At 39.6% G+C, this 22,636-nt stretch overlaps 7 protein-coding genes across 13 annotated transcripts; 3 read left to right on the forward strand and 4 right to left on the reverse strand.

The window, feature by feature from the left end:
* The first annotated feature begins 2,709 nt into the window (after nt 1-2,709).
* LOC116918942 (cleavage stimulation factor subunit 2) lies at nt 2,710-4,538 on the forward strand. The gene is made up of 7 exons (XM_032924745.2): nt 2,710-2,921; nt 2,994-3,072; nt 3,127-3,307; nt 3,363-3,756; nt 3,821-3,983; nt 4,044-4,263; nt 4,336-4,538. The coding sequence occupies exons 1-7, from the start codon at nt 2,870-2,872 to the stop codon at nt 4,450-4,452; spliced, it is 1,206 nt and encodes a 401-aa protein (XP_032780636.2). The 5' UTR covers nt 2,710-2,869; the 3' UTR covers nt 4,453-4,538.
* A 78-nt stretch (nt 4,539-4,616) lies between these two features.
* Nucleotides 4,617-7,848, reverse strand: LOC116918939 (WD and tetratricopeptide repeats protein 1). Its single transcript, XM_032924735.2, has 11 exons — nt 7,587-7,848; nt 7,181-7,423; nt 6,890-7,098; nt 6,743-6,833; nt 6,556-6,666; nt 6,369-6,480; nt 5,991-6,289; nt 5,825-5,895; nt 5,339-5,758; nt 5,093-5,285; nt 4,617-5,028 (listed from the first exon to the last, which is right to left on the reverse strand). Exons 1-11 carry the CDS (start codon nt 7,650-7,652, stop codon nt 4,795-4,797), a joined length of 2,049 nt encoding a protein of 682 aa, XP_032780626.2. The 5' UTR covers nt 7,653-7,848; the 3' UTR covers nt 4,617-4,794.
* Nucleotides 7,849-8,265: 417 nt separating this feature from the next.
* On the reverse strand, nt 8,266-9,635 carry LOC116918944 (protein dimmed). 2 transcript variants are annotated; one of them, XM_032924750.2, is made up of 4 exons: nt 9,181-9,635; nt 8,995-9,109; nt 8,710-8,921; nt 8,266-8,632 (listed from the first exon to the last, which is right to left on the reverse strand). In XM_032924750.2, exons 1-4 carry the CDS (start codon nt 9,566-9,568, stop codon nt 8,517-8,519), a joined length of 831 nt encoding a protein of 276 aa, XP_032780641.1. In that variant the 5' UTR covers nt 9,569-9,635; the 3' UTR covers nt 8,266-8,516. The 2 variants fall into 2 exon arrangements, with proteins under 2 accessions (XP_032780641.1, XP_032780640.1); XM_032924749.2 differs by having other exon boundaries at nt 8,710-8,939.
* Nucleotides 9,636-12,168: 2,533 nt separating this feature from the next.
* LOC116918941 lies at nt 12,169-15,589 on the reverse strand. Its single transcript, XM_032924744.2, has 8 exons — nt 14,587-15,589; nt 14,262-14,360; nt 13,989-14,187; nt 13,812-13,929; nt 13,640-13,743; nt 12,757-13,579; nt 12,614-12,686; nt 12,169-12,525 (listed from the first exon to the last, which is right to left on the reverse strand). Exons 3-8 carry the CDS (start codon nt 14,113-14,115, stop codon nt 12,316-12,318), a joined length of 1,455 nt encoding a protein of 484 aa, XP_032780635.2. The 5' UTR covers nt 14,116-14,187; nt 14,262-14,360; nt 14,587-15,589; the 3' UTR covers nt 12,169-12,315.
* A 243-nt stretch (nt 15,590-15,832) lies between these two features.
* On the forward strand, nt 15,833-17,236 carry LOC116918943 (iodotyrosine deiodinase 1). 3 transcript variants are annotated; one of them, XM_032924747.2, is made up of 4 exons: nt 15,833-16,438; nt 16,497-16,622; nt 16,691-16,881; nt 16,946-17,236. In XM_032924747.2, the coding sequence occupies exons 1-4, from the start codon at nt 16,039-16,041 to the stop codon at nt 17,129-17,131; spliced, it is 903 nt and encodes a 300-aa protein (XP_032780638.1). In that variant the 5' UTR covers nt 15,833-16,038; the 3' UTR covers nt 17,132-17,236. The 3 variants fall into 3 exon arrangements, with proteins under 3 accessions (XP_032780638.1, XP_032780639.1, XP_032780637.1); XM_032924748.2 differs by having other exon boundaries at nt 15,835-16,441; nt 16,953-17,184; XM_032924746.2 differs by having other exon boundaries at nt 15,840-16,441.
* Nucleotides 17,144-19,179, reverse strand: LOC116918947 (protein phosphatase 1 regulatory subunit 14C). Of its 2 annotated transcripts, none has more exons than XM_032924752.2 (6): nt 19,015-19,179; nt 18,589-18,805; nt 18,440-18,523; nt 18,243-18,329; nt 18,138-18,179; nt 17,144-17,807 (listed from the first exon to the last, which is right to left on the reverse strand). In XM_032924752.2, exons 2-6 carry the CDS (start codon nt 18,796-18,798, stop codon nt 17,766-17,768), a joined length of 465 nt encoding a protein of 154 aa, XP_032780643.2. In that variant the 5' UTR covers nt 18,799-18,805; nt 19,015-19,179; the 3' UTR covers nt 17,144-17,765. The 2 variants fall into 2 exon arrangements, with proteins under 2 accessions (XP_032780643.2, XP_032780644.2); XM_032924753.2 differs by having other exon boundaries at nt 18,890-19,031.
* A 104-nt stretch (nt 19,180-19,283) lies between these two features.
* Nucleotides 19,284-22,525, forward strand: LOC116918940. 3 transcript variants are annotated; one of them, XM_032924738.2, is made up of 11 exons: nt 19,284-19,804; nt 19,877-20,310; nt 20,389-20,528; nt 20,613-20,707; nt 20,791-20,925; nt 21,005-21,241; nt 21,299-21,410; nt 21,483-21,673; nt 21,747-21,875; nt 21,951-22,193; nt 22,260-22,525. In XM_032924738.2, the coding sequence occupies exons 1-11, from the start codon at nt 19,687-19,689 to the stop codon at nt 22,388-22,390; spliced, it is 1,965 nt and encodes a 654-aa protein (XP_032780629.2). In that variant the 5' UTR covers nt 19,284-19,686; the 3' UTR covers nt 22,391-22,525. The 3 variants fall into 3 exon arrangements, with proteins under 3 accessions (XP_032780629.2, XP_032780627.2, XP_032780628.2); XM_032924736.2 differs by having other exon boundaries at nt 19,639-19,804; nt 21,735-21,875; XM_032924737.2 differs by having other exon boundaries at nt 19,654-19,804; nt 21,735-21,875; nt 21,954-22,193.
* The last annotated feature ends 111 nt before the right edge of the window (nt 22,526-22,636 follow it).

Genomic DNA, 22,636 nt, shown 5'->3' on the forward strand with positions numbered 1-22,636 from the left:
AATGTTAGCGCACTAACTTTATTTCTTGATTTTTACGTTTAACTCAAAAAGTATAAGGCCAATGTTAAAACAAGATTGATTTCCGTGATTATCATTCAATTTTGAATCGAAATCATGTATTTAAAGCAACATTTAAAATTTGCCCAAAAATGAAAAAGTGGGAAGGGTATAGCCTTCCCACTTTTGTCAAAATCGGCAAAAAACGCCATCTCTTGGATTTCGACCAAAATCACATGGCATAATCAAAATTTAACGCTGATTTCGGATTAGTGATTGGTTTTCTTGTTACACTAGCTGATTATTTAATAAAAGAAAACCAAATAATGTTAGCGCACTAACTTTATTTCTTGATTTTTACGTTTAACTCAAAAAGTATAAGGCCAATGTTAAAACAAGATTGATTTCCGTGATTATCATTCAATTTTGAATCGAAATCATGTATTTAAAGCAACATTTAAAATTTGCCCAAAAATGAAAAAGTGGGAAGGGTATAGCCTTCCCACTTTTGTCAAAATCGGCAAAAAACGCCATCTCTTGGATTTCGACCAAAATCACATGGCATAATCAAAATTTAACGCTGATTTCGGATTAGTGATTGGTTTTCTTGTTACACTAGCTGATTATTTAATAAAAGAAAACCAAATAATGTTAGCGCACTAACTTTATTTCTTGATTTTTACGTTTAACTCAAAAAGTATAAGGCCAATGTTAAAACAAGATTGATTTCCGTGATTATCATTCAATTTTGAATCGAAATCATGTATTTAAAGCAACATTTAAAATTTGCCCAAAAATGAAAAAGTGGGAAGGGTATAGCCTTCCCACTTTTGTCAAAATCGGCAAAAAACGCCATCTCTTGGATTTCGACCAAAATCACATGGCATAATCAAAATTTAACGCTGATTTCGGATTAGTGATTGGTTTTCTTGTTACACTAGCTGATTATTTAATAAAAGAAAACCAAATAATGTTAGCGCACTAACTTTATTTCTTGATTTTTACGTTTAACTCAAAAAGTATAAGGCCAATGTTAAAACAAGATTGATTTCCGTGATTATCATTCAATTTTGAATCGAAATCATGTATTTAAAGCAACATTTAAAATTTGCCCAAAAATGAAAAAGTGGGAAGGGTATAGCCTTCCCACTTTTGTCAAAATCGGCAAAAAACGCCATCTCTTGGATTTCGACCAAAATCACATGGCATAATCAAAATTTAACGCTGATTTCGGATTAGTGATTGGTTTTCTTGTTACACTAGCTGATTATTTAATAAAAGAAAACCAAATAATGTTAGCGCACTAACTTTATTTCTTGATTTTTACGTTTAACTCAAAAAGTATAAGGCCAATGTTAAAACAAGATTGATTTCCGTGATTATCATTCAATTTTGAATCGATATCATGTATTTAAAGCAACATTTAAAATTTGCCCAAAAATGAAAAAGTGGGAAGGGTATAGCCTTCCCACTTTTGTCAAAATCGGCAAAAAACGCCATCTCTTGGATTTCGACCAAAATCACATGGCATAATCAAAATTTAACGCTGATTTTGGTTTAGTGATTGGTTTTCTTGTTAAACCAGCTGATTTTTTTATAAAAGATAACAAAGTGCTACTGGCGCACTAACTTTATTTCTGGTTTTTTACGTTTAACTCAAAAAGTATAAGGCTAATGTTAAAACAAGCTTGATTTCCGTGATTATCATTCAATTTTGAATCGAACTCATGTATTTAAAGCATGATCTGGCTTCAAAATTTAATGATTTTGCAAAAAACGACTTTTGTGTCGTTATTGCACCGAAATATTTCATTGCAATTGATTTTTCCGTTTGAGCTCAAGCTATTTTCTCAATAATTATCGCAGAGTTATTGGTTATACTCATATACAGTGCCGGTCCAGTTATAGAACCGCCTAGCTATGGAACCGGCTCGGTTATCGAACCGATTTTTCTTTGCCGTGTTTCAGCGCCACCGTTGGCCGTATTAGGAACTATTTCGATTTTCTAAGGCGGGAATGAATGGGTTTTGCCTTTTAAAACATGCAAAAAAATATTACTGTAATGGGTTTTATCTTTTTAGGCAATGTTGTACATCGATTTAATGACCCAACTAATAATAATAGGCGTTAAAGTTATTCATACCAAATACAATAATAATAATAGGCGGTAAAGTTATTCATACCAAATACAATAGAATACAATAGCTTCCACTATTCATTCTTATCTTCTAGCACCTTGTTCCATTCCAGTCCTTCTACCAACTCTAATTTCTTTTTCCTTCTGGTATAACAACAGTTCTTCTAGTTCATCAAACCACTTCCTCTGTGAATGGTCCCCCACCAATGAAGATACACTAGTATCTCACCATTCATAGCCATAGACTATATTACACATATATTAAAAATCTTTTTAAGTTAGTCATAGCAGCGGTTCGAACACGGGACTCTAGATCTATAGCGAACAGCATTACCACTCTGCTGTGTGCCCTTACATTCTAAGACCGTCAAAGTTTGAGGGATGAAAGAACCGACGATAGGTGGCACTAAGATCGGGTGCTTGGTTATAGAACCATTCAGTTATAGAACCGCGCACAGGCCGGTTCTATAACTGGACCGGCACTGTATTAAATATTATTGATGCCCTTGGCGTTGGTGATATAATTGGAAATTTGGAAGTTTGGATTTGGAACTTCATTTTTTCAGAATTTATTTCATTGGCAATGTCGCATGCTTAGCGGTGTTCGGTGTTTCTTCTGTACTATTTGTAGGCTGTAGCTTTTGTGAACTTTGTTATTTTTGCTTCTAAAAGTTTGGTGATATTTTTCTGGTGCTATTTCAGCTCACGTGTTTTTTTTATAAGATTTTCCCCGGAATGGCTACTGATCCCCAGATTGTGATTGATAAATCATTGAGATCCGTTTTCGGTAAATGCTGCGTACATATCTGTCCTTGAGTGCACAGTTGTTAACCATACCATATCTATCCCATATTTTCAGTCGGGAACATTCCTTATGATGTCACTGAAGAGAAACTGAAAGATATTTTTAGTGAAGCAGGGCCAGTTGTCTCTTTCAAGTAATTTTTCTCATGCAAAATACAATTGTTTTTCTGTATAATATATTTTTTTAGGATTGTTTATGATCGGGAAACTGGTAAACCAAAAGGTTATGGATTTTGTGAGTACCGGGATCAAGAGACAGCTCTTTGTGCAATGAGAAATCTTAATGGCTATGAAATTGCTGGCAGGACATTAAGGGTGGATAATGCATGCACAGAAAAGTCAAGACTTGAAATGCAAAGTTTGATGCAGGTTGAAATCTTTCCATTATAATATACTAGAATTTTACTTACAATTGCAATTTTAGGAGAAAACAACTGAAAGTCCTTATGGAGATATAGTTGACCCAACACAAGCTCCTGAAATGATATCAAAAGCTGTGTCATCTCTTCCACCAGAGCAAATGTTTGAACTAATGCAGCAAATGAAGCAATGCATACAAAACAACCCAAACGAAGCCCGGCAAATGCTTTTACAGAATCCTCAACTTGCATACGCCCTGCTTCAAGCCTTGGTCGTTATGCGTGTAGTCGATCCCAATAATGCTCTTAGTATGCTGCAAAAGGGTCCCGGACAAACTGACATGGGAATGGGAGCATCACACTTCACAAAAACACCCAACTTTCCAATACCGAGTAATGAACCTTGGGTAGCAGGCTCGGGTCCTAGACAAGCACTCCTTGGAGATCGCCCTTTTGCTGGTATTTCGTTAACAGTAACCCAGCATCACTGATACGCGAATAATTCTTCGTTTTAATACTTTAGGGCAAGATTTGGATTTGCGTCATGCTGATCCTCGAATGGGTCGAGGTGACCATGATCTGCGTGTCCCACCAGCTGCTCCCATGCCCGTAGGAGGAATAGGAATGCAACCAACTATGCAGCAGCAACCCGTACGTCCACCACAAACGATGCCCGAGATGGATTCGTAAGAAATGAATGGATACACAGATTTTAGTAAAAATTTTAGCTGATCTTCGCACTTTAGGAGGCGTGACCCACGTTCTAGTGGTCCAACAGGTCCACGTGATCCACGTGCAGGGATGAGCAGGCAAGGTCCCGGTCCTGGAGTACCTCCCATCCCTGTTCCACAGCCAAACGTTCCTTCGGCTTTATCTGGTGCTGCACTGAATACTCAGCCAGCAGCTGCACCAACAGCTGGAGCTATTGGTCGAGCACTAGGTCCAGGGACATCAGATCAAGAGAAGGTATTTACAAAGATGAACTTGCATTTTAATGAGCGCGATATCAACTTCTATTATTATAATTTTTTTTTATAGGCGGCTCTTATCATGCAAGTACTTCAATTGTCTGACGAGCAAATTGCTTTACTTCCACCAGACCAGCGCCAGAGCATCATGGTGCTTAAAGAACAAATTGCAAGAAGCTCACGTTAATTTCACCGATCTGCTTACAACAAGATAATCGAAAGATTCAATAAATGCAAGCAATGAATTACCAATAAAAAAATGGAATCATCTTATCCCCATTTAGACTTAAATTTTAAGCCAAAATTAACAAAGAGGAAACCATAGGAACAAGGAAGACTAGTAACGCAACCTGTTGATTTAACTTGCATTTAACCGGTGCTTCGTTATGATTGCCTATGTGTGTTCAACATGTTGTATAGCGAATTGCGATGTTGCTAATGGGTTATGTAGCATCATCAAGATGAGAGAAGAATCTTAACATTTCCAACAGTTATAGGAAGAAAAAACGAAGTAACATATAAGTACATGTTAACTTTGTCGACACTGAATGGCTGCGCGAGAATCTTCTTCCTGGTCTTCATCTGGTGATGCAGCTGGACGGCGTGCGCGAACTGTGATATCTGGCATGGCATCTTCGGCGGTCGCACCCATGTTCATAAGGAACATTTCGAAAGGGTCAGCGTTCATGCGTCGTTGGTTGGCCACAGCTGCCGATTCCGCATCGTGAACCACGCCACCCAATCTATCTTGGACGGCTCTTTCCTGAAATAATTTTCAGCGTTATCCAGAAATGTGTTTAGTAAAACGGAGCGAGAGAGGTTAGAACCTGTGGTAACGGAGACCAAATGCGAACAGCGGAATCGATTCCCGATGAGGCGAGCAAGCAGGTGAACGGATGGGGCTGAAGGCAATTAACGATCGATTCGTCGCCTCGCAGCACTCGTTCGACGATTCCAGTATTACGATCCCAGATAAAAAAACATCCATCATCTGACCCAGCTAATATATACTGTCCATCACTAATGAGAATAATAGTCAATATCGAATAAATATTTGGTTGACCAAGACTCACTCTCCGAAAAAATTTGCTTCTTTAATGTCAGTTGTGGTATTGCAATGACCGCAATAACGGCTCGTGTAGTCCCAGTAATGTGTTCGCCAGATTTTTTCATTTTCCGTAATGCTAGATGAAGTGTCGCCGTCTTCCAACAAATCTGATTCATCATCCATCTGTCTGCGAGCAGTTTCTCTTTCTGTGCGCTGCTCCTGTAGTTCAAGTTTTTTCTGGACTTCAAGGTGTAGGGTATTGAGCAGGGAGCTGTTCGCTTGCTGAGGAAATTTTTCCCTGAATAATTGGAATGCCTGATCTGCCAACCGCGGTTGGCCAAGATCTAGGAGACATCGCGCTAACCGATGAAAGGGTTTTATTTGATTAGGATCGATCTTTAAAGCAGTGACGCAGTCTCTCAGAGCAGCATAAGTATCTCCATCCCTGTAATAAAAATAAACATTTGGTGAAAAAATCGACTCCGTTTAAAAAGGCTAAAAGTTTATGTACCAATTACGTTTCATGCAAGCTGCAGCGCGATTGCTGTACAGCACCGGTGAATTTGGTGCCCTCATCAGTGCCTGGAATATTTTATTGTTATTGTTATTATTGTTGTTGTTATTATTATTATTAAAACCAGAAGTTTATGCAATCAATATCAATATTGTTGGATTACCTTGCTGTACAGCCCAATGGCTGTGGTGTACTGCCGTTGCTGGAAAGCGGCATTGGCCTGTATTTTTATTTGTTCTATTTCTGGTGGTAAGGTGAAAATTTCAGTTCCATGGAAAGGTTCTTTGTCCAAAAGAGGCACTTGAGTTATTGGAAATTTGGGGGTTAAACAATCATACAAATAAATCTGTTCGCCTCCCAGATTTGCCAAAATATATCGACCTGACGAGTCGAATGTCACGTACGTCGACGCCAGTGAGCGAAAGCGGCGTCTATAGTCATCCAACTTTTGTGGTAGATGACCTGGCATTAAAAAAATATATATTTAGAAAGAACGTTTCGAATGAAAAATAATTATGCCTCAGACGCTAGTTCCACTTACCTGGAGCAAAATATTGAGCACACCCAAGAGGAATCGCAGAGCGGCTTTCTTCACTTTGTGAACTAGTTACGAGAGAGTACTGTCTACCACGGTTCGCTCTCTCGGAGCAAAACTATAGGAAAAACGCCAACTCAAGTGGAAATCAAAAAAGTTTCTAATAATAAGGGGAAGAACCCTTATTAGTTACCGGGACTGAGGTGATTTTAATCATCCGTCGATCATATAGACGAATAAACGGATCGTTAGCCCCAACAACCAATTGCTCAGTTCGAACAGGGTTAATAGCAATAGATTTCACCTGTAAAAGTTGAAAGTTGAAAGTGAGAAATACGTTGCAAGAAAAAACCTGATCGGAAATAGAAATAAAATCATACTTCGGCCTGTTTCCCTGTATGGCTTAGTAAATTAATCAAAATGTTGGACGGGCCGTTTGTGCATGCGTGAGGCATTCTCAAATCGAATTGCCTAGACAACTGAACTCTATTATTTATCCTTCGGTAACATAAGTGCATGGTTCTCACATCACTGTTCCATCTTCGGCCCCACTCCAAAGTAGGTATGGAACATCGGGGGCTGTGGCTAAACGCTTGACTCGACCCACGTGACAGTTGCATTGCAGGCTAGTCTGAGGAGTGGTGTTTATTGCTGAAGCATGTTCAACCCAATGAATTTTGACTCTTCCATCCCCAGCTGCACTAGCCACTAGACCATCCTTTGTTTGGGGCATGAACTAAAGAAATCACAGAAAAATAACTATACTATGACTACCTGAATAAAATGAACATGAACAAGATCATTTTTCCAGCTTATACCTTTACAGAAAAGATATTGCCTTGATGACCGGTATCAATAGAAGCTATTTTTCTCTTCAGAAATGGATTCCAGAGAAGGATGTGAAGGTCATCTGAACCAGATGCTAGAATTGAACCATCTTTGTTCCATTCAAGGCAGTTGACACAGCCACTGTGACCACTAAGTTCATAATCTAATCCAAGCCTATCTATCAGGCTTTTCATTGATGACAATTTTGGCTGGTATATTGGTATCAAGGAGTCCTGCGTTAACAACATGTTTTATGAAATCTTTCCATAGTTTGCAAGACATGTGTTTGCAAGCAGTTCCATTTTTTGGTCTACAGTCACACTCGAGATTTCTTAATTGCTATAAGGTCCTTCACTGCAATGACAAAATTATTTAAATGATTTTAAATTAACTTACATTTATTTCTTTGGATCTCAGATAATGTATCACCAATGGTTTACTGAGCCATTTATATTGTTCCATGTTTATGCTTAGTTACAACACTCAAACCTTACGTATAACCTGACAATTTTAGGACATTTTCTGACGGATAAATCAAAGAAACTTTGGAACGACCAACAGTCGTCTTGAATTGTTGTTGTGTGTGCAATGCAGGCTGTTGGATTCTTTCCAGCTGTGTCACGAAACTGTAAACTATGCGGACTAAACTTTGCGCGAAGATCAGCCGCAAAGTGGGATAGGTAAAGAATGAAGAAGCCCTTGAGAAGACCCAGTCAACCCCTGCGGACTACGATATCACCCTCAGTATACATTATCAAAAACAAAAGGAAAGACAACTAAAGAGCTAACTGTGCCCTAGAGCCACAAAAGCCTTCAAAAGCGAAAAAAAAACTATTCTTTTGCAATTGCGATCTTTATGGACAATTTTGCTGAGTTTAGTAGGGAATGGTTTTTTGTCATAGGTGCGCAGGCGTCATTTGGCACGCATCGTTTTGGCATTCAACCGAAATTGAATTATATCAAGCCTCTTGAAATAGACGCAGGTAAGACCTTTCAATAAAATCAATACTAAAAAATCACATCAAATTAATATACAAAGCACTGTGAAGTTAAATTTGCAAGCGGAAACTTTTGCTTTGCTGACAATGAAACATACGGAAAACTTTTATTTGAATTGGATATCCGTTAAGTTTATACATCAAGTACGCGGTAACAAATAAATAACAGCGTATTGGTTACATTTGTATGATACAAGAGAGATCAACGATTTACGGCAGAAAATGCCGAATTGGAGAACTTTCTTTGTTCACAAGTGACTAGGGAGACTGAATTAGTAATTGATTGAAGTATAGTTTAAAACATTTTTTAATGAAAGTGAAATTCAAGTTAATAAGGATTATCTTGGGCGACCGAAACCGTCGCTAACGCAGCTAGAGCAATCCTGCGTCCTGGACGAACACCTAAATTCTCCCATTTGATCCAAGATAGTCTTGCAGTCAAATCTAGTTTTTAAAAAATGTAGTTTTGTAACAATCCCAGGTTGCAAGAACACGGTTTCGCTTTGTGGCAGAAAACTTACCGCTAGTATTCCACTCGGCTCCTCTTTCGGGTTTGATCTCTCCTCTCATGCACTTTTCGACGAAAGTAAGCGGATCTTGATCTGATTTGATGACATCTTTAAGAAGTGCGATATAGGCTATGGCCAGGCGAAGTGTGTCGATCTTTGATAGCCTTTTTTCGTAGGGAAAGGTTGGTACGTGGATGCGGAGCTCGTCGAAGGCCGAGTTGATGCTGTCACATCGAAAGAACCTTCAATTCGACAATGATTTCCATCGTACGAAATCCGGGCAAACAAAACAATTACCTGAGCATACGCTTTCGCTCGCGGATGTTGGCTGCAAAACGTTGAACACGATACGGACTATTAGCATAGTATCCTTCCTCGTTTCCGGAATCCCCAGCCTCATCACCTTGGTATCCTGAAATGCATACAATTTTTTCACAATATTTCAAAAAGAAAAGGTAACAAGTCTATTTTTCTCAAAAATACCATAGTAATATTGTTCAGATCCATCCATTCCAACAGCGGGAACCAATGTGTTATCCTGGTGTTGCTCTGCGGCTGACGAGGAGGCAGTGATGGGATTCATGGCTCCGTAGTGATAAAAAGAAGAAGACGATCCCGCAACCGGGTCAAAATTGACTGGATGATCCAGCAAACGGTAGTCGTGATGGTGCTGATGTTGAAACGATGGTGTCGACAAAGCGGACTGAACCGGTGCTGAGGAAGCTTCTGAAAATAAGTGGACTTGATCGTCAGCTGCTCTTGAAGAGTTGCCGGCCATGGCTCCTGCTGCTTTCTTTAGAACTTTGATTTCTTGATTCAATCGTTCTTTCTGTGATGGATCAGCCACTAGACTCGGTACTTGAACTAGCATATATGTTCTTACTTCTCTATCTTCGATTTTTTTTTTCTCTGTGTATGTGATTTCGAACAGGCGCGAATGAGTGATCAGAAGCAGAGAGGTGCTACAAAACAACTTGGATCCAGGGAAGTAAAGCCCGACTGACAGAAGAATATGTCGCCCAACTCTAGTGTTCAGATCATCTGGCTCCTGGATCTGATGGAAGCAGTACGCAATATATAAGGGATTTCAGCGCTCGTCTTCAGCAGCAGGACCAATCACAAGAGTTTGCTTCTCAATGCCTCTATTTTCTCTTTTTCTTTTTTTTCCTTTTCGCTGTTCCCTACCCTAGTCTGCATCTGACACGTTTCTTATTGCCATCGTTCTCACGATTCACGAACGGCGCTCCACAAATAAGAAAGGAAAGAGGGAGGGAGCGCTCCACGTCGGGAACATGTGACCTATTCCATCCATGAGTTCTCTTCCACCAATCCGCTTCCAGTTCTACGAGTCGGTCTCCTTCTCACAGGACACCAACCTAAACTCCGCCCTCTATACGTGGTTTATCATGGATCGTGTATCCTCCTTCCTATCAATGTTATGGATTGACTTTTTCAACGTATACGAAACACATCGTTAAATCGCTTCTAATTTGTCCACAGTACATTAAGTTTGGTATGGATTGAAATTCCATGCAAATGGCAAACTTAATATCTAAATTCAATAGGATTTCTATAGTTTTGAATCTTAAGCTCGTTTTGTAAAATGCAAAATTGGCAAAATCTTACAAGCAAAATTTCAATCTTGTAAAGAATTCAAATGGTTTAGTTGGAATTTGATCATAGGATCACCGGAGAAAAATCTTGCTTAAGGCTACTGCCAATACTATACGGCATAAGATCTACTGTAACACGCAAAAAACATGTAAGACAAGCAGATGATGCCAATTGACTTTTGCAGACAAGCATTTTTCTTGGCATTTCAATCGTAAAGCCAACCCTGTAAAATATTTTACAGCAATTACTTGCCTGCAAAATATTTGGCTAAAAAAAAAACGCTAGCACATTTGTTTTTCGATGCATAAAGATTCACTTCGCAAAAAGGCAATACTATGTGCATAGGAGATCACATTAACAGTAAGGCGGAAAGGCACTGCTTCTGTCTGACATCGGTAAACTAACGGATATAAAAAGTTAATCGTAATGTTTTTCAGCTCATCCGTTTGTTTGACAGTGGGAAAATTGTGGATTACATGACGTGCTAAATGCGCGTACGGCGTGTGAAGGGGCGGTAGCTCCAAGCGCCGTCCGATCAAGGCGACGCCTACTTCCACTCCGGAATAGTCAGTTTGTATCCTCACTGTTTATACATACATTCGCACGAATAAGCTTATTCACTAGGGTGATAAGATGAGAATACTGGAGGGGGGTTGGGGGTGGAGAGAAGTGGGGACGTCTATCAATTCAAATGTTTTTCGGTTCATTCGACACGGTGTCATCGTTCTGCCTTTACGGGCTAATCGTTGTAGAATCTCACCGTCATCAAAATTTACGTCGTGACAAATCCGATCCGAAAACAATCAAAAAGTAAATTTAAAGAGAACATTCATAATTTGACACACATAAATGTGCTGCCACGAATTAATTTTCAGCATACAAGTGACAAACGGGAGTAGGTTTGAAGAACAGTCTAATAAACGTTAAAAAGAAGAAGGTTAAGAAGAGCATCTACGTGGTTACGAGAACGATTGGAATTATATATATATATTTTTTTCAAAGCAAAGTTTTTAGGTTGTAGATAAACTACAAATGATCGCTTGCATAACGATAAGTAACGATCACGAGTCATCGATGACTATCGTTCCAAACGTCATTGACAGAGTTAACTACTGTTTCCCATATCAGTGACGAAAATTTTCTGTTATGTGCTGACAACCCAACCGGAACTAATTTGGCGGCCGACCGATGCCGACCATTTGGATACAGTACGCAAGATGGGGACCGCAAAACCGGTATTTACAAACAACTACATTACCGTGAAATCTCAATTGGGTGTGTTTGCGCTTTGATAGTAGGCTCAGTACATTCAAAAAAAAAAATGCCACTCTGCTCGTTCACGAAGCTGTCAACTGCAAGCGGTCGGAACGCCCTTCCCCAACCCCTTAACGTTCATCGCGGTCGCGTGCCGCTAGTGAACGAGTCGCGTGCCGTAAAGGACTCGACGACAAATTGTTTCCCCCTTCTAGTCTCCGTCGCTCTCCCACCCTTCCCCCTTTGGCGACGTCTTTTGTATTCAACTAGGGAAGGGGATCCCTAGCATTGGGTACGTTTTAGGCCAACCTCCCTTGTTATGTTTTGTTAACTCCTCGCCATTCATCCACTCCTCTGTTCGTGGCAACTGGCATTTTTAAATCTCACCGTGTTGTGGACAAACATTGACATTGCTAAAGGATTTCGTAGCCGTACAAACAGATTAATTATTCATGTCAAACACTGTTTGTATGGCCACAAAATAATTCGCTTGAATCCGACATATTCTCACGATCAAGATTTTAGGTTTTTCCTAATTGAAACGCAAAATGAACTATAAATATCTGGGTTCAAGCCTAACGTTACAACGACTGTGAGTTCTAATAAGCAGAAAATAGAAAATTTTATTTCTAACGAATGATCACGGAGGACACTTTGGCACGCGGTGAAAGAAAAAAGAAATCCTTATGTGCGAACCAAGAGCGTAAAAAAAAATATATAAGGTAAAAATCACAAAAAGTTACGTCGTCATCACATGAAGTCGTCGTCGTCCTCTGCCGCTGAAGCATCTAATGGATGAAGATGGCCGTTGCGTGGAGGCTTGCCGATACCGCAATCCCAGAAATTTGGAGGTGTGTTGAGATAGTAACTATAGCGGTTAAAATGGACGTCACAAAAGTTCATCGCAACCGGCATTTTACTCACATCGATCTTCTTCGCTGCCACAGCTTTTTCAAACAACTTTAGTTCAGAAAAAACAAACAAAACGGGTACAGTTAAAGAAGATGCTTTGCGACGTGAACAGGATATGTTGGATAGAGTAACATACCCTATAACACTCCTTGCAATCCCAGTCTTCTGGGCCTTTTCCCCGACGCCTTCGCTTACTTTCTGCCTTTGCTCTAAAGATCAATTCAACAGAAATTATCACTAAAATAAAGATAAAGCATAAGTAGTGTAAATAAGTCTTACGGCGGATTGACTCTGATGGTTTTGGTAGGCATTCGAGTTTTGACAGTAGCAGCAATAGCTAGTTCTGGAGCTACATCATTGGCCAACCTGCCCAAAGTTAGCTTTGTCTGCTTTAGCGATTTATGTCTCTGGCTGGTTGGTGTTCTTTGCTGCTGCTCCGACAAAGGAGGTTGAACATATTTCTTCGATTCATTCACTAAAGAACGAGATCCTTTTGTTTTTTTACATGTTTTTTCTTCAGCACGTTGCTTGGTAGGACTGAGAAAAGAAGAGGGACGGGAAGGTAAGCCAAAGTCCGTTAAAATAGGTGGGCTGTAAATTGATTCATCCAGAGATGTTTCTGCGTTAATTTTTGATTGTTTTTTAGTAGTTCCTTGGATATTGACAGGTGAAACTGCCCTCCTATCACCAAGTTTTGAGGAAGACCTTTTGTACATTATTGGGCTTAAAGCATAGGCTTTGTTCTGAAAGAACTTTTGCGTAGTAGTCCCTTGTTGAGGATGGTCAAAGGGTACCGTTTCGGGGATGCAAACGACAACATCTTCTCCAGGACCACCAAAACGCTGTGTTTCCATGTCATTGCCTTCGGGAGACGAAGGAGCCAGAATGCTGGTATCATCATCATCCAATGACCACACATGTTTCATATCCACAGGGTAGTCACAAATGGAAAGTGTTTTAGGAAGCTCTGGTTCCCTCTGTGAGAAAACAGCATTTCCAGAATCTTGGGGATTGTTGTTTTTAACAACAGACTGTGAGACAATATCACGGACGCGTCCAAGGATTTTATTATCTCCATCCAGAGAAGAATTTATAATAAACGCTGTGGTGGCAACAAAAATTACAATGTGACCAATATAAAAAGTTATATTTACAAGCATACCACATTTTTTGAACTGCTTTTCTAGTTTGGTGTACTTCTGTTCAAATTCATGGCGGTCTTCTTCATATGTAACACACTTCTCACATTTCTCGAGATTTTCCTGTCTATAAAATTTAAAGATTGTAAGTAAAATAACTTTAGCAGAACTGTGATTCCATCACAAGCTATTTACTTATTTCTCAAATCTGTTAGTTCTTTCTTAAGCTTTTTGCATTGGTCTTCTTCCCTCTTTTTCCCCTCGATAAGAATCAGGTTCTCTTGTTTTGTTTGATAGTTTTGTTTCAGGAGATCTATTGTGTTAATCACTCAATAAAATTAATACATTACATGGCAACAATATTTTATTTACCGTTAAATGCCGAGCAAGCAAGTTTTATGAAGGTAGTGAAAAAGTATTCTTCCTTGTTTTGGTAATTCTGCAAAGAAATGTCTTTAATACTTGCATCAGCAGTTATATAGCCAACAATGAGGTCCATTGTCGTTTTCAAACGAAAACGACAGTCCACGTTTGCGTGGCTCTGCTCACAACAATAAATTTGAGCGGGAAGCTATCAATTGAAATAAACAGCGACGAGACATTTAAAAATTGTCATGATACAATACACCTTAAGCGTTTCATTACGTTTAACAAAATTTCAATCTAACACGAAAGAATTGTGGTCGGAAAGACGACAGATATATTTTGCCTTTTTGTCCGGTGCGTTTCGAGGAAGATAAGGGCCTGAAAAATCCCAAATTTGAAGTTTGAAGAATATGGAGGGTTTTGGTAAACAGCATCCAGAAATAAGCACACTGAAGAGCATAATGAAATGAAAACGAAGCCAGAAGAATTCGTGTGTTTAAAATTAAAATGTTAGTATTGTTTGGACAAGTTTGTCGAAAATAACCGAGAAACTCTCGTATATATGATTTACTTGTTGTTCTAGAGATTGTTTGCATATATTTACTGTATTCTGTATATAGTATATTCCTTCCATTAGTCCCATCTTCCATGTTGATTATGCGACGGTGGACGGCGTGATAACTATTCTGGGGGAGACCTTTAACATCTGGAAAAAATATACACATCGAAGGCCAATAGGTAAAACGCAGCAAGGTGACATTAAGGGCTGAAAGTGACAGCTCTTTCTCAGTTGATTGGTACCATACTTTTAATTTTCGTCGTTTGGGAAATTTAAAGTAACTAATTGCTTTAGAGCTGAGTTCTTCAAGTTTGGGCATTTCGAAAAAAAGCTTCATAGGTTTATATATCAAGTGTTCGAAATTTATAATAACTACGCATTGCAGACATGTGCAGAGGTCATATACCTTCTTTTTACCTGTCAAGTGGTTTTCCAGATGCATTTCTTCCTTTTTCAGTTTCAATCAGGTGAATCACTAACAAGCCCTCGCCCCCCCCCCAAGACGTAGACAAATAGTGAACATGGTCCAACTAATATTTACGAAAGTCTAGACATGTTGCTTTATTTTTCTAAAATTTTTTGTGCTTTCTTTCTGTACAAGATATCATATCTGGTCTACGATACCACGAAACATTCAATCGTTCCTTCGATTGGGATCTTGTAAAGTGTTTCCTAGAAACGTCGACCAATTTATTATCGGAAGTCATGCTGTTTTTTTGCTATTTCGCTAAAGGGTACTTTACAGGATTTTTGTGTTATCAAGAGCTCAAGACCTGCCCTCAATATGTGTTCTACAAGAACTTTGCTCTAAAGAAATATGGAAATTCAGCCAAATCACTTGTCAAGTGCTGTAATCAATTTTTCTCCATCGGGAACATGCTCTTTAAAATGTAAAAACAGGAAAAACGCGTGAATGATTTAATGAAGTTTTAAATGCTTTCAAGAACGCTTCTACTAATGTCAAAAGAACTAAGTAGAAACCTGAAATACATACGTTCCCCAGAAGAGGACGAACAAAAAAGCAAAATATAAAATAAAAATAAAAAATAAGAAAACAGTACGTCTTTCTTTTCCCACCGTCACATAATGCCTTAACCTTGGTCATGAGGGTCGATGACCGCGGCAGTCTTCTGATGAGGATGACTAAAGAAGGCACATACAAACAGTTTATGTTAAACTCCAAAACCGTAAACAGTAGATCTGGCAGACCAGCTTGTTTGCATCCTCGGAGTGTTCTTTCCTCAAACATACTTGCCTTTACTCTGACATTGCATGGAGTTATCTTTCCACTTTGCATCAAGGTCAAACGGGTCTTCCGAGCGTGTGGTGTGTGCGCACGAATCAACTTCTGCGCAGCACTCACCGTCATTAACGTTTTTTTTGCCTTGTTTTTTTACTCTTTCACGGTGTTAAAGCTCAAAAAGTGGTTGCTTCCTGGTTACATCTTAAGCCAACAAACTGTTGAACGTAGAGGAAAAATAGCCACGCAACATTATCATGGAGAATTATTTACCGTTTCTTGTTAACAACTGGCGAACTGTCGGGTTGATTGGTGTCAGTTTAGCGGCAGGAGTTGCGTTGGGACAACTTCATCAAACGAGCGGGCAGACGGCAAACAAAAACCATGAATCCTGGAAGAAATCAACTACAGAAGAGATTGAGCAAACAAAAGGGCAATCAACAATTGAAAACGAAAACGAGCAAGTGGACGAAGATCATCAGACTGCCGACAGTGAAGATGCCAAACAAATCTTGTTCAAGTATAAGAAACCAAGTGAAGCTGATTCTATTAAACAGTCTGAAGCATTTTACTGTCGAATGAATCAGCGCCGATCCGTCCGCTGCATTAGCTCAGACCCAGTTGCTTTGGAAGTAATTGAGAACATCATAAAAACTGGTGGTATATTACTTTTTTGATTGAAATATAAACCACGTGATTTGAATACGTTCCATAGGCACATCACCAAGTGGAGCTCACACAGAGCCATGGACGTTTGTCGTAGTCGGCAACCCAGAAATAAAACAACAAATTCGACAAATAATTGAGACAGAGGAAGAGATTAATTACCAGCAGCGGATGGGTGTGCTTCGATTACATTCAGTTATGGAAGATTTGCTTGCAAGGTCTAAGATTGGATTTCAAACACAGGCGATGTCTGGGTTCAAGATCTGCAGCCGGTTGGAACAACCTGGGTGAAAGAATACCTAACCGAAGCTCCTTGGCTCATATTAATTTTCAAACAAGTTTACGGCTTTAAGAAAAACGGACAAAGGAAGATCCATTACTACAATGAAATCAGCGTTTCAATAGCTACCGGTTTCTTATTGGCTGCTATTCAGGTATTTGGGTACTTAGTGAATTCAAAGGTACAAACAAAGGAATAGTTGTGGATCTCAATTACAGGAAGCAGGGTTGGTGACAGTTACGACAACACCGCTCAATTGTGGACCAAGTATTCGAGTACTACTGAATCGCCCAGTGAACGAAAAACTGCTTTTGTTGCTTCCTGTTGGATATCCAAAAGTTGAAGCTACAGTGCCCGATTTCAAGCGAAAACCACTTCACGAGATTATGGTCCTCTGCCAGTGATTCGATGTATCCTTTCTTTGAAGATCAGCAAATATGTATTACTTCTCCACAAACACTTATCATTTTGAGAAATACACTGGCTCATTAAGGAGCTTGCTGCCCGGATGATCGTAGACAAAAAAAAAAAAATAATAATAAAAAAATAGCTACGCTCAAACTGGTCAGCTCAGAGAGGCTTAAGCTACCCGTACAGAAATCTCGAGGAGCTACGGGGAAGAGGGCAACGGGTCAGAAATTACATTTTGATGCATTTAAAAAGAAGTGAAAACAATAGATGAAGTATGAAGAATGAAGAAAAAAAAAAAAACTACATCCGACGGAAGTGAAAGGGAGATCTCGTATCGATATAGGGGGTTTCCACAGGATGTGCGCATTTAAATTGCTTGGGATTCATTTTCTTCGATTACTTGGGAGTGTCACTTTTCTTTACATATAAAAGTTATTGTATTACGAGCTTGCATGGTGTGTGTCTAAGTGGAGAAACGATGTATGAATATTTTGAATAATATTCATTTGCATAATAGAATAGGTCTATGAGAATGACTCATTTTGTCATTTTGTTGGTCGTTGCTATTTTATTATTATTATTATTTTTAATTTTCACCACAATAGGGCGTTTTTTCTTTCCTCGTCGTCACAAAACTTTAGTCCGGTTCAGCAACTCGCTGACAAATGTCTACAATAAATAGAACAGAAATCGAATGATAAGTGAAGAACGCATTTGAAAGGATTCGCTTATCTTCTAAAATCCCCTGAGCAATCAATATTACGGATAAGATTCGTAATGTTAGCAGCTCGAGAAACGTACGACTCTAGTCACAGAAAATTGAGATAAGGATTCAACGTTGGCAAGGTCGTATAGAATACTACAAGGAAGATTGGCCCAAAGTGAATAACAATTTCGATACCGGTCTATAATTATGTTCAGGTAAGACATTTCGCAGACGACACGGACTTCAAACGAGATGTTTGACGGGGAATCTGAATTAAATTAAAAATTACTTACATCGACAGCTTCGGGTGGGCTTTTGGCGTTGGATAAAAGCTTCTATTTAAAGAAAGTTTGAATTAGGGCCCAAAAAATTAAAATGGTACATATTAATCACGAAACCTGCAAGTACGTGCGACGTTCACTGTCATCTTCCATATCAAGCAAATCATCTAAATCAAGATCGACATCGTGGCTTTGAGAGTCATCCTACCGTAAAAATAAGTAACAATTAGACTAGAGAGCAAAACATGTAACAGCTTATAACTTAGATAATCATGGTCAGCCATTCAACTTGTAAGTATAAAAATTGAGCTCACAGTGCAACCATGCAGATCATTCAGTTGTTCGTAAATCCACATTTCCACTGCCAATCGCTTTCTAATAAGTGCCATTTGATGTGCCTAAAAAATGTACAATATGATAAATTCACAATTTTGTGATTCAAAAAAAAAAATATTATTAATACTCCATATTTTGCAGTGAGGAATCGTTCTCTTTTTTCTTTAACTTCTCCCTTTTCTTCAGAAAATCCAACATGAAGAGTACCTCTGTTTGGACTACTTTTATCTGAATTATTTGGTGAACTCTGAGATGCTGCAGCAATTACACGAGTACTCAAAGGATTATCCATGCGTGGTACAGGAGAATATCCGTTGGATGATAACCCATGCTCCATTACCACACTGGAATGAGAGAAGATTAAGAAACCAGTTACTATTTTTTAGTTATCCAAGGAAATTATAACGGTTAATTTCATCACTAATTACACTTTCAAGGCCAACAATTATATTAATCCTGTATGCACAACTAGCACTCAAAACGGCCAGATACTTTCAGCGACGAATGCAATAGACGATTTCGAACAGGAAAATGAAGTACTGAAATAGAATACCTAGACCGGTTGAAACAGGAGAAGCACGCTTGCCTTTGCACAGTCCAATTTCGTGAGTTCTAAAATTTTAAGCACTGTTGTGTCAGCTACAGAGCTTGGCCAAACAAGAAGTGAACAGAATGCTCTTTTTTACGTAGACGTCGGAACGAAGTTTTAGAGATAAGACGGTAGGAGGCGCTAAAAACGCAAAGAACCACTGACATGTGAAGGTGTTGGCTTCATACATGCTTGAGAAGTTGAGAATTGAGATAAGGGGGAAATTAAAATTTTGAGAATTCCGCTTTCCGTCAATGGTTGACGACCAGAGAAAGTTGGTAATTTTTGGAGTAGAGGAATAAAAGCAAAACAGCTATTTATTTAAGAAATCTTACATGGTGAGACCGAATGGCGGCACATTCTATTGTTGGTTTCACAATGGGAAGAATGGGTTGTGGTGAACTGATGTGTCAGCTCGAAAATATACAATTCTCTTGTAATACAGTATTTACAGGTGAAAGGGTGAGACTGTACTAATGCTTCTTAGATTCGTGATGTTTCTACAACGATTGACGGTGACGGTAACCTCAGAATTTAAAAAAATAATAATAACATGGATTGAAACATTCGAAAGGAAGTCGCGGTGCGGCTGCGTGAGTCGTTGAGAAATGCGCATGGCAGCCGCAGATATAGTCGATGGTAATGGTATGGACTTTGAACAGGAAAGAGAAGAATTCAGTCAGAGGGTTGCTATCGTACCCTGTTTCGGCGAGAAGAACTCAGCTGAGAACCGATCACCGGGACTGTACAGAAAGTGATAATTTTCCCTCTTGTAAGCCTATGCTTTTCAGGTCGCTCAGTAACGGTAATTTTACCTAAACTCTAGGATTCTCATTGACCAATGTGAAAATGGCACCGATCATTCTCAGCCTTACTGTGTTGTTTTTGGGTTGCCTCGTACAAAGTGGTGAAGCAGAAGCTGTTGTGGATGTGATCCACTCACTTACTCATCAGTTCACCCCCGTCAGTGCTGTGCATTGGCCTGCCATTTTGGGCGACGATCGATCGCACCGAACGGGAAACATTGACGGCCGCTTGGAGCGCTCTCTTTTTGGTAGCAGTGGCAGCAGCAGTGCAAGCAGCGGGATATGCTCCGAGCAAAGCGAAATTAGCGAAAATACCATCATCCGCACGAAAGACTCAAGAGCTCTAGGTGCACGATTTCTAAATGAAACCAGTCTTGGCGCAGATGCTCGAGATCGATGTCTAAATCTATGCTGTGCTTTTCATGGCTGCAACGTGGCCGTATACGAAGAAAAGGTTAATAGAATACGCAAGCTGTTTAAATCCATGGATTCCTTATGTTTTCAATCAATTGATTTGTTTGTATTTGATTAGGACGGAGGAAATTGTTATCTTTTCGACTGTGGACCAGCCGAGGATTTCAGATGCAAGTTCACTTCCCACAGTCATTACACTAGCGGTGTGATTCGTCGACGTGAGAACGCCCACGAAGAGGAGCTAACTCAACTTAAAAAGTAACACACAGATTTTAAAAAAATTATGTTCTGAACTCATAAAGGTAATAACTTAATTACCAAACTGGCTTTTCGAACATATAGGATCTCAATGTCTGTTGTCACAACAGTCAAGCCTGTTGTCACCGTTGTAGTTACTAATCCCTCTACAACTACAGCCCCACCAACAGCTAAGCCAGGTATAAATTGCCTCGGATCCATTATAAAGATACTGTACATTTGTGTTGAAAGAAAATCGTTACATTATACGCAATTTGCGCAGTGCGAACATGCAGTCGATACCAGTTTGAGTGCCACACAACTAGAGAATGTATCGCTATCTACAATGCATGTGACGGCATTAGTCAGTGTTCTGATGGAAGTGATGAAGCACCAGAACTTGGTTGTCCGGCCACGAGTACGTAGAAAGCCGGTCTTTCCTCCTTTGATCTTGCAGCAATGGTGAAATTCGTGTATTATTCTAAATTTTTGAATAGCAACGGAGACCTCAACTGCCAGGACGTTAGTAACGAAGCAGCCCGTTATCGATGCCAAAATTTCTCCGGTCGATATCCAACAAAATTTGGTTATTGCCCAACATCCGCCCTTAGATTGGAGGGGTAGTCGAATTCGCGATCGATACAGCGAACAGGATCAAGTTGCATCGGTTGACTTGCCACCAAATACGGATGTCAATCACTGGAGAGCAGGACCTGATAACACGAGAAACTATGGTACATAAATAATTTTTGACCAATTTTCTTTGGTTATTCCGAACACAAATTCTATAGAGCGATCACACAACCCATATCAAACGGGTACAAATGGAGAAGCATTGCCATATGCAGTTGAACCGGATCGACCTGTCAATCCCTACTACAGTCCCGACATTCGTCATTACGGGTAGACTACACATAATCTGCAGCGTGCTTCAAACTGATTAAGTTCTCACTACACTCGAATGAATAATGATAGATCAACGTGGACGGAACGACAAGAGCGTCCGATAAGTAATGTGAACGATTATCGTGCGGCTGACAATACATACTACTACGACAAGGATGCTCGATCTCCATACGATGCCAACGGCAACGTCTATCCAAGTGTTCGCAAGCACGATTGGGGACGTAACAACGCGGTCATTGTGGATAGCAGCCCGCCCCAGCGTAAATATATAACTGAAATTAAGATATTATATTCATATCCTATTAAAAATTTACGTACCAGATGCCTTGTTAGCCCTACCAGTCGAAACTCGTCCTAGTCAAATTCAACCGGTACCTCCAATTGTGTTGGAAAACCCTCACCCATTAGTAAGCGTTGCTGGTCCTGTCGTGGAAAAAGTCCCTGCAGTTCCAGAACAGAAAGGTGATAAATTGTTTATTTTGAAAATTAAAAGAGAAACCATTCACTTCTTTATGTTTTTGTTGATTTTTTCGTTAGTAGTAAAAACACCAGAACTCACGACTGTACCACCGACGGTTGTAGTACCAACCACAACCACTATTACCCAGCCGAAAAGCACGATTTCAGCCAAGATCAAATCACCCTCTTTGATCACTAAACCGGAAATTGTCGCTAATCACGCTCACATTCATCACTTCATTGTAAGCCAAGCTGACTTCCAAGAAGAGAAGGCAGAAAGGTCTCGCCAAACGGTCGGCGCAGCTTGGGCACTGACCTTAGGTAACGAAAATGTACATACTCACCGTTCTACTGACCCAAAACTTAATCTTTTAACTATCTTCGCAGGTTTGTCAGTAACAGCAGTACTAGTTCTTCTCGTTGGCTGTCGCCTCAGATCACTAAAGCGCCACTTACGCCGCGGGCGTAGTGGGCACACGCGTGACGCTGACTATCTAGTCAATGGCATGTATTTGTAATGAAGAAAATTATGTAGAAAAGATTTCGTGTTTCGTACGATAACAACCCCCATCCATTTTAGTCTTAAAAGATCTCGTTGCTGTCTTGCAAATAATAATAAGGACTTTCAATACACTACGTATGTTAAATTAGAATATTAATAGTAAATGTATCCTTATTCAATAGGGACTTTCAGTAGAAGAACCTCACATGGTCAAACAGCAAGGTTTATCTTACTGCTGGACATTCATTAGCCATCCAATGAA

This window comes from Daphnia magna, linkage group LG3, assembly GCF_020631705.1.
Source record: "Daphnia magna isolate NIES linkage group LG3, ASM2063170v1.1, whole genome shotgun sequence".
In the NCBI taxonomy this organism is placed as follows: domain Eukaryota; kingdom Metazoa; phylum Arthropoda; class Branchiopoda; order Diplostraca; family Daphniidae; genus Daphnia; species Daphnia magna.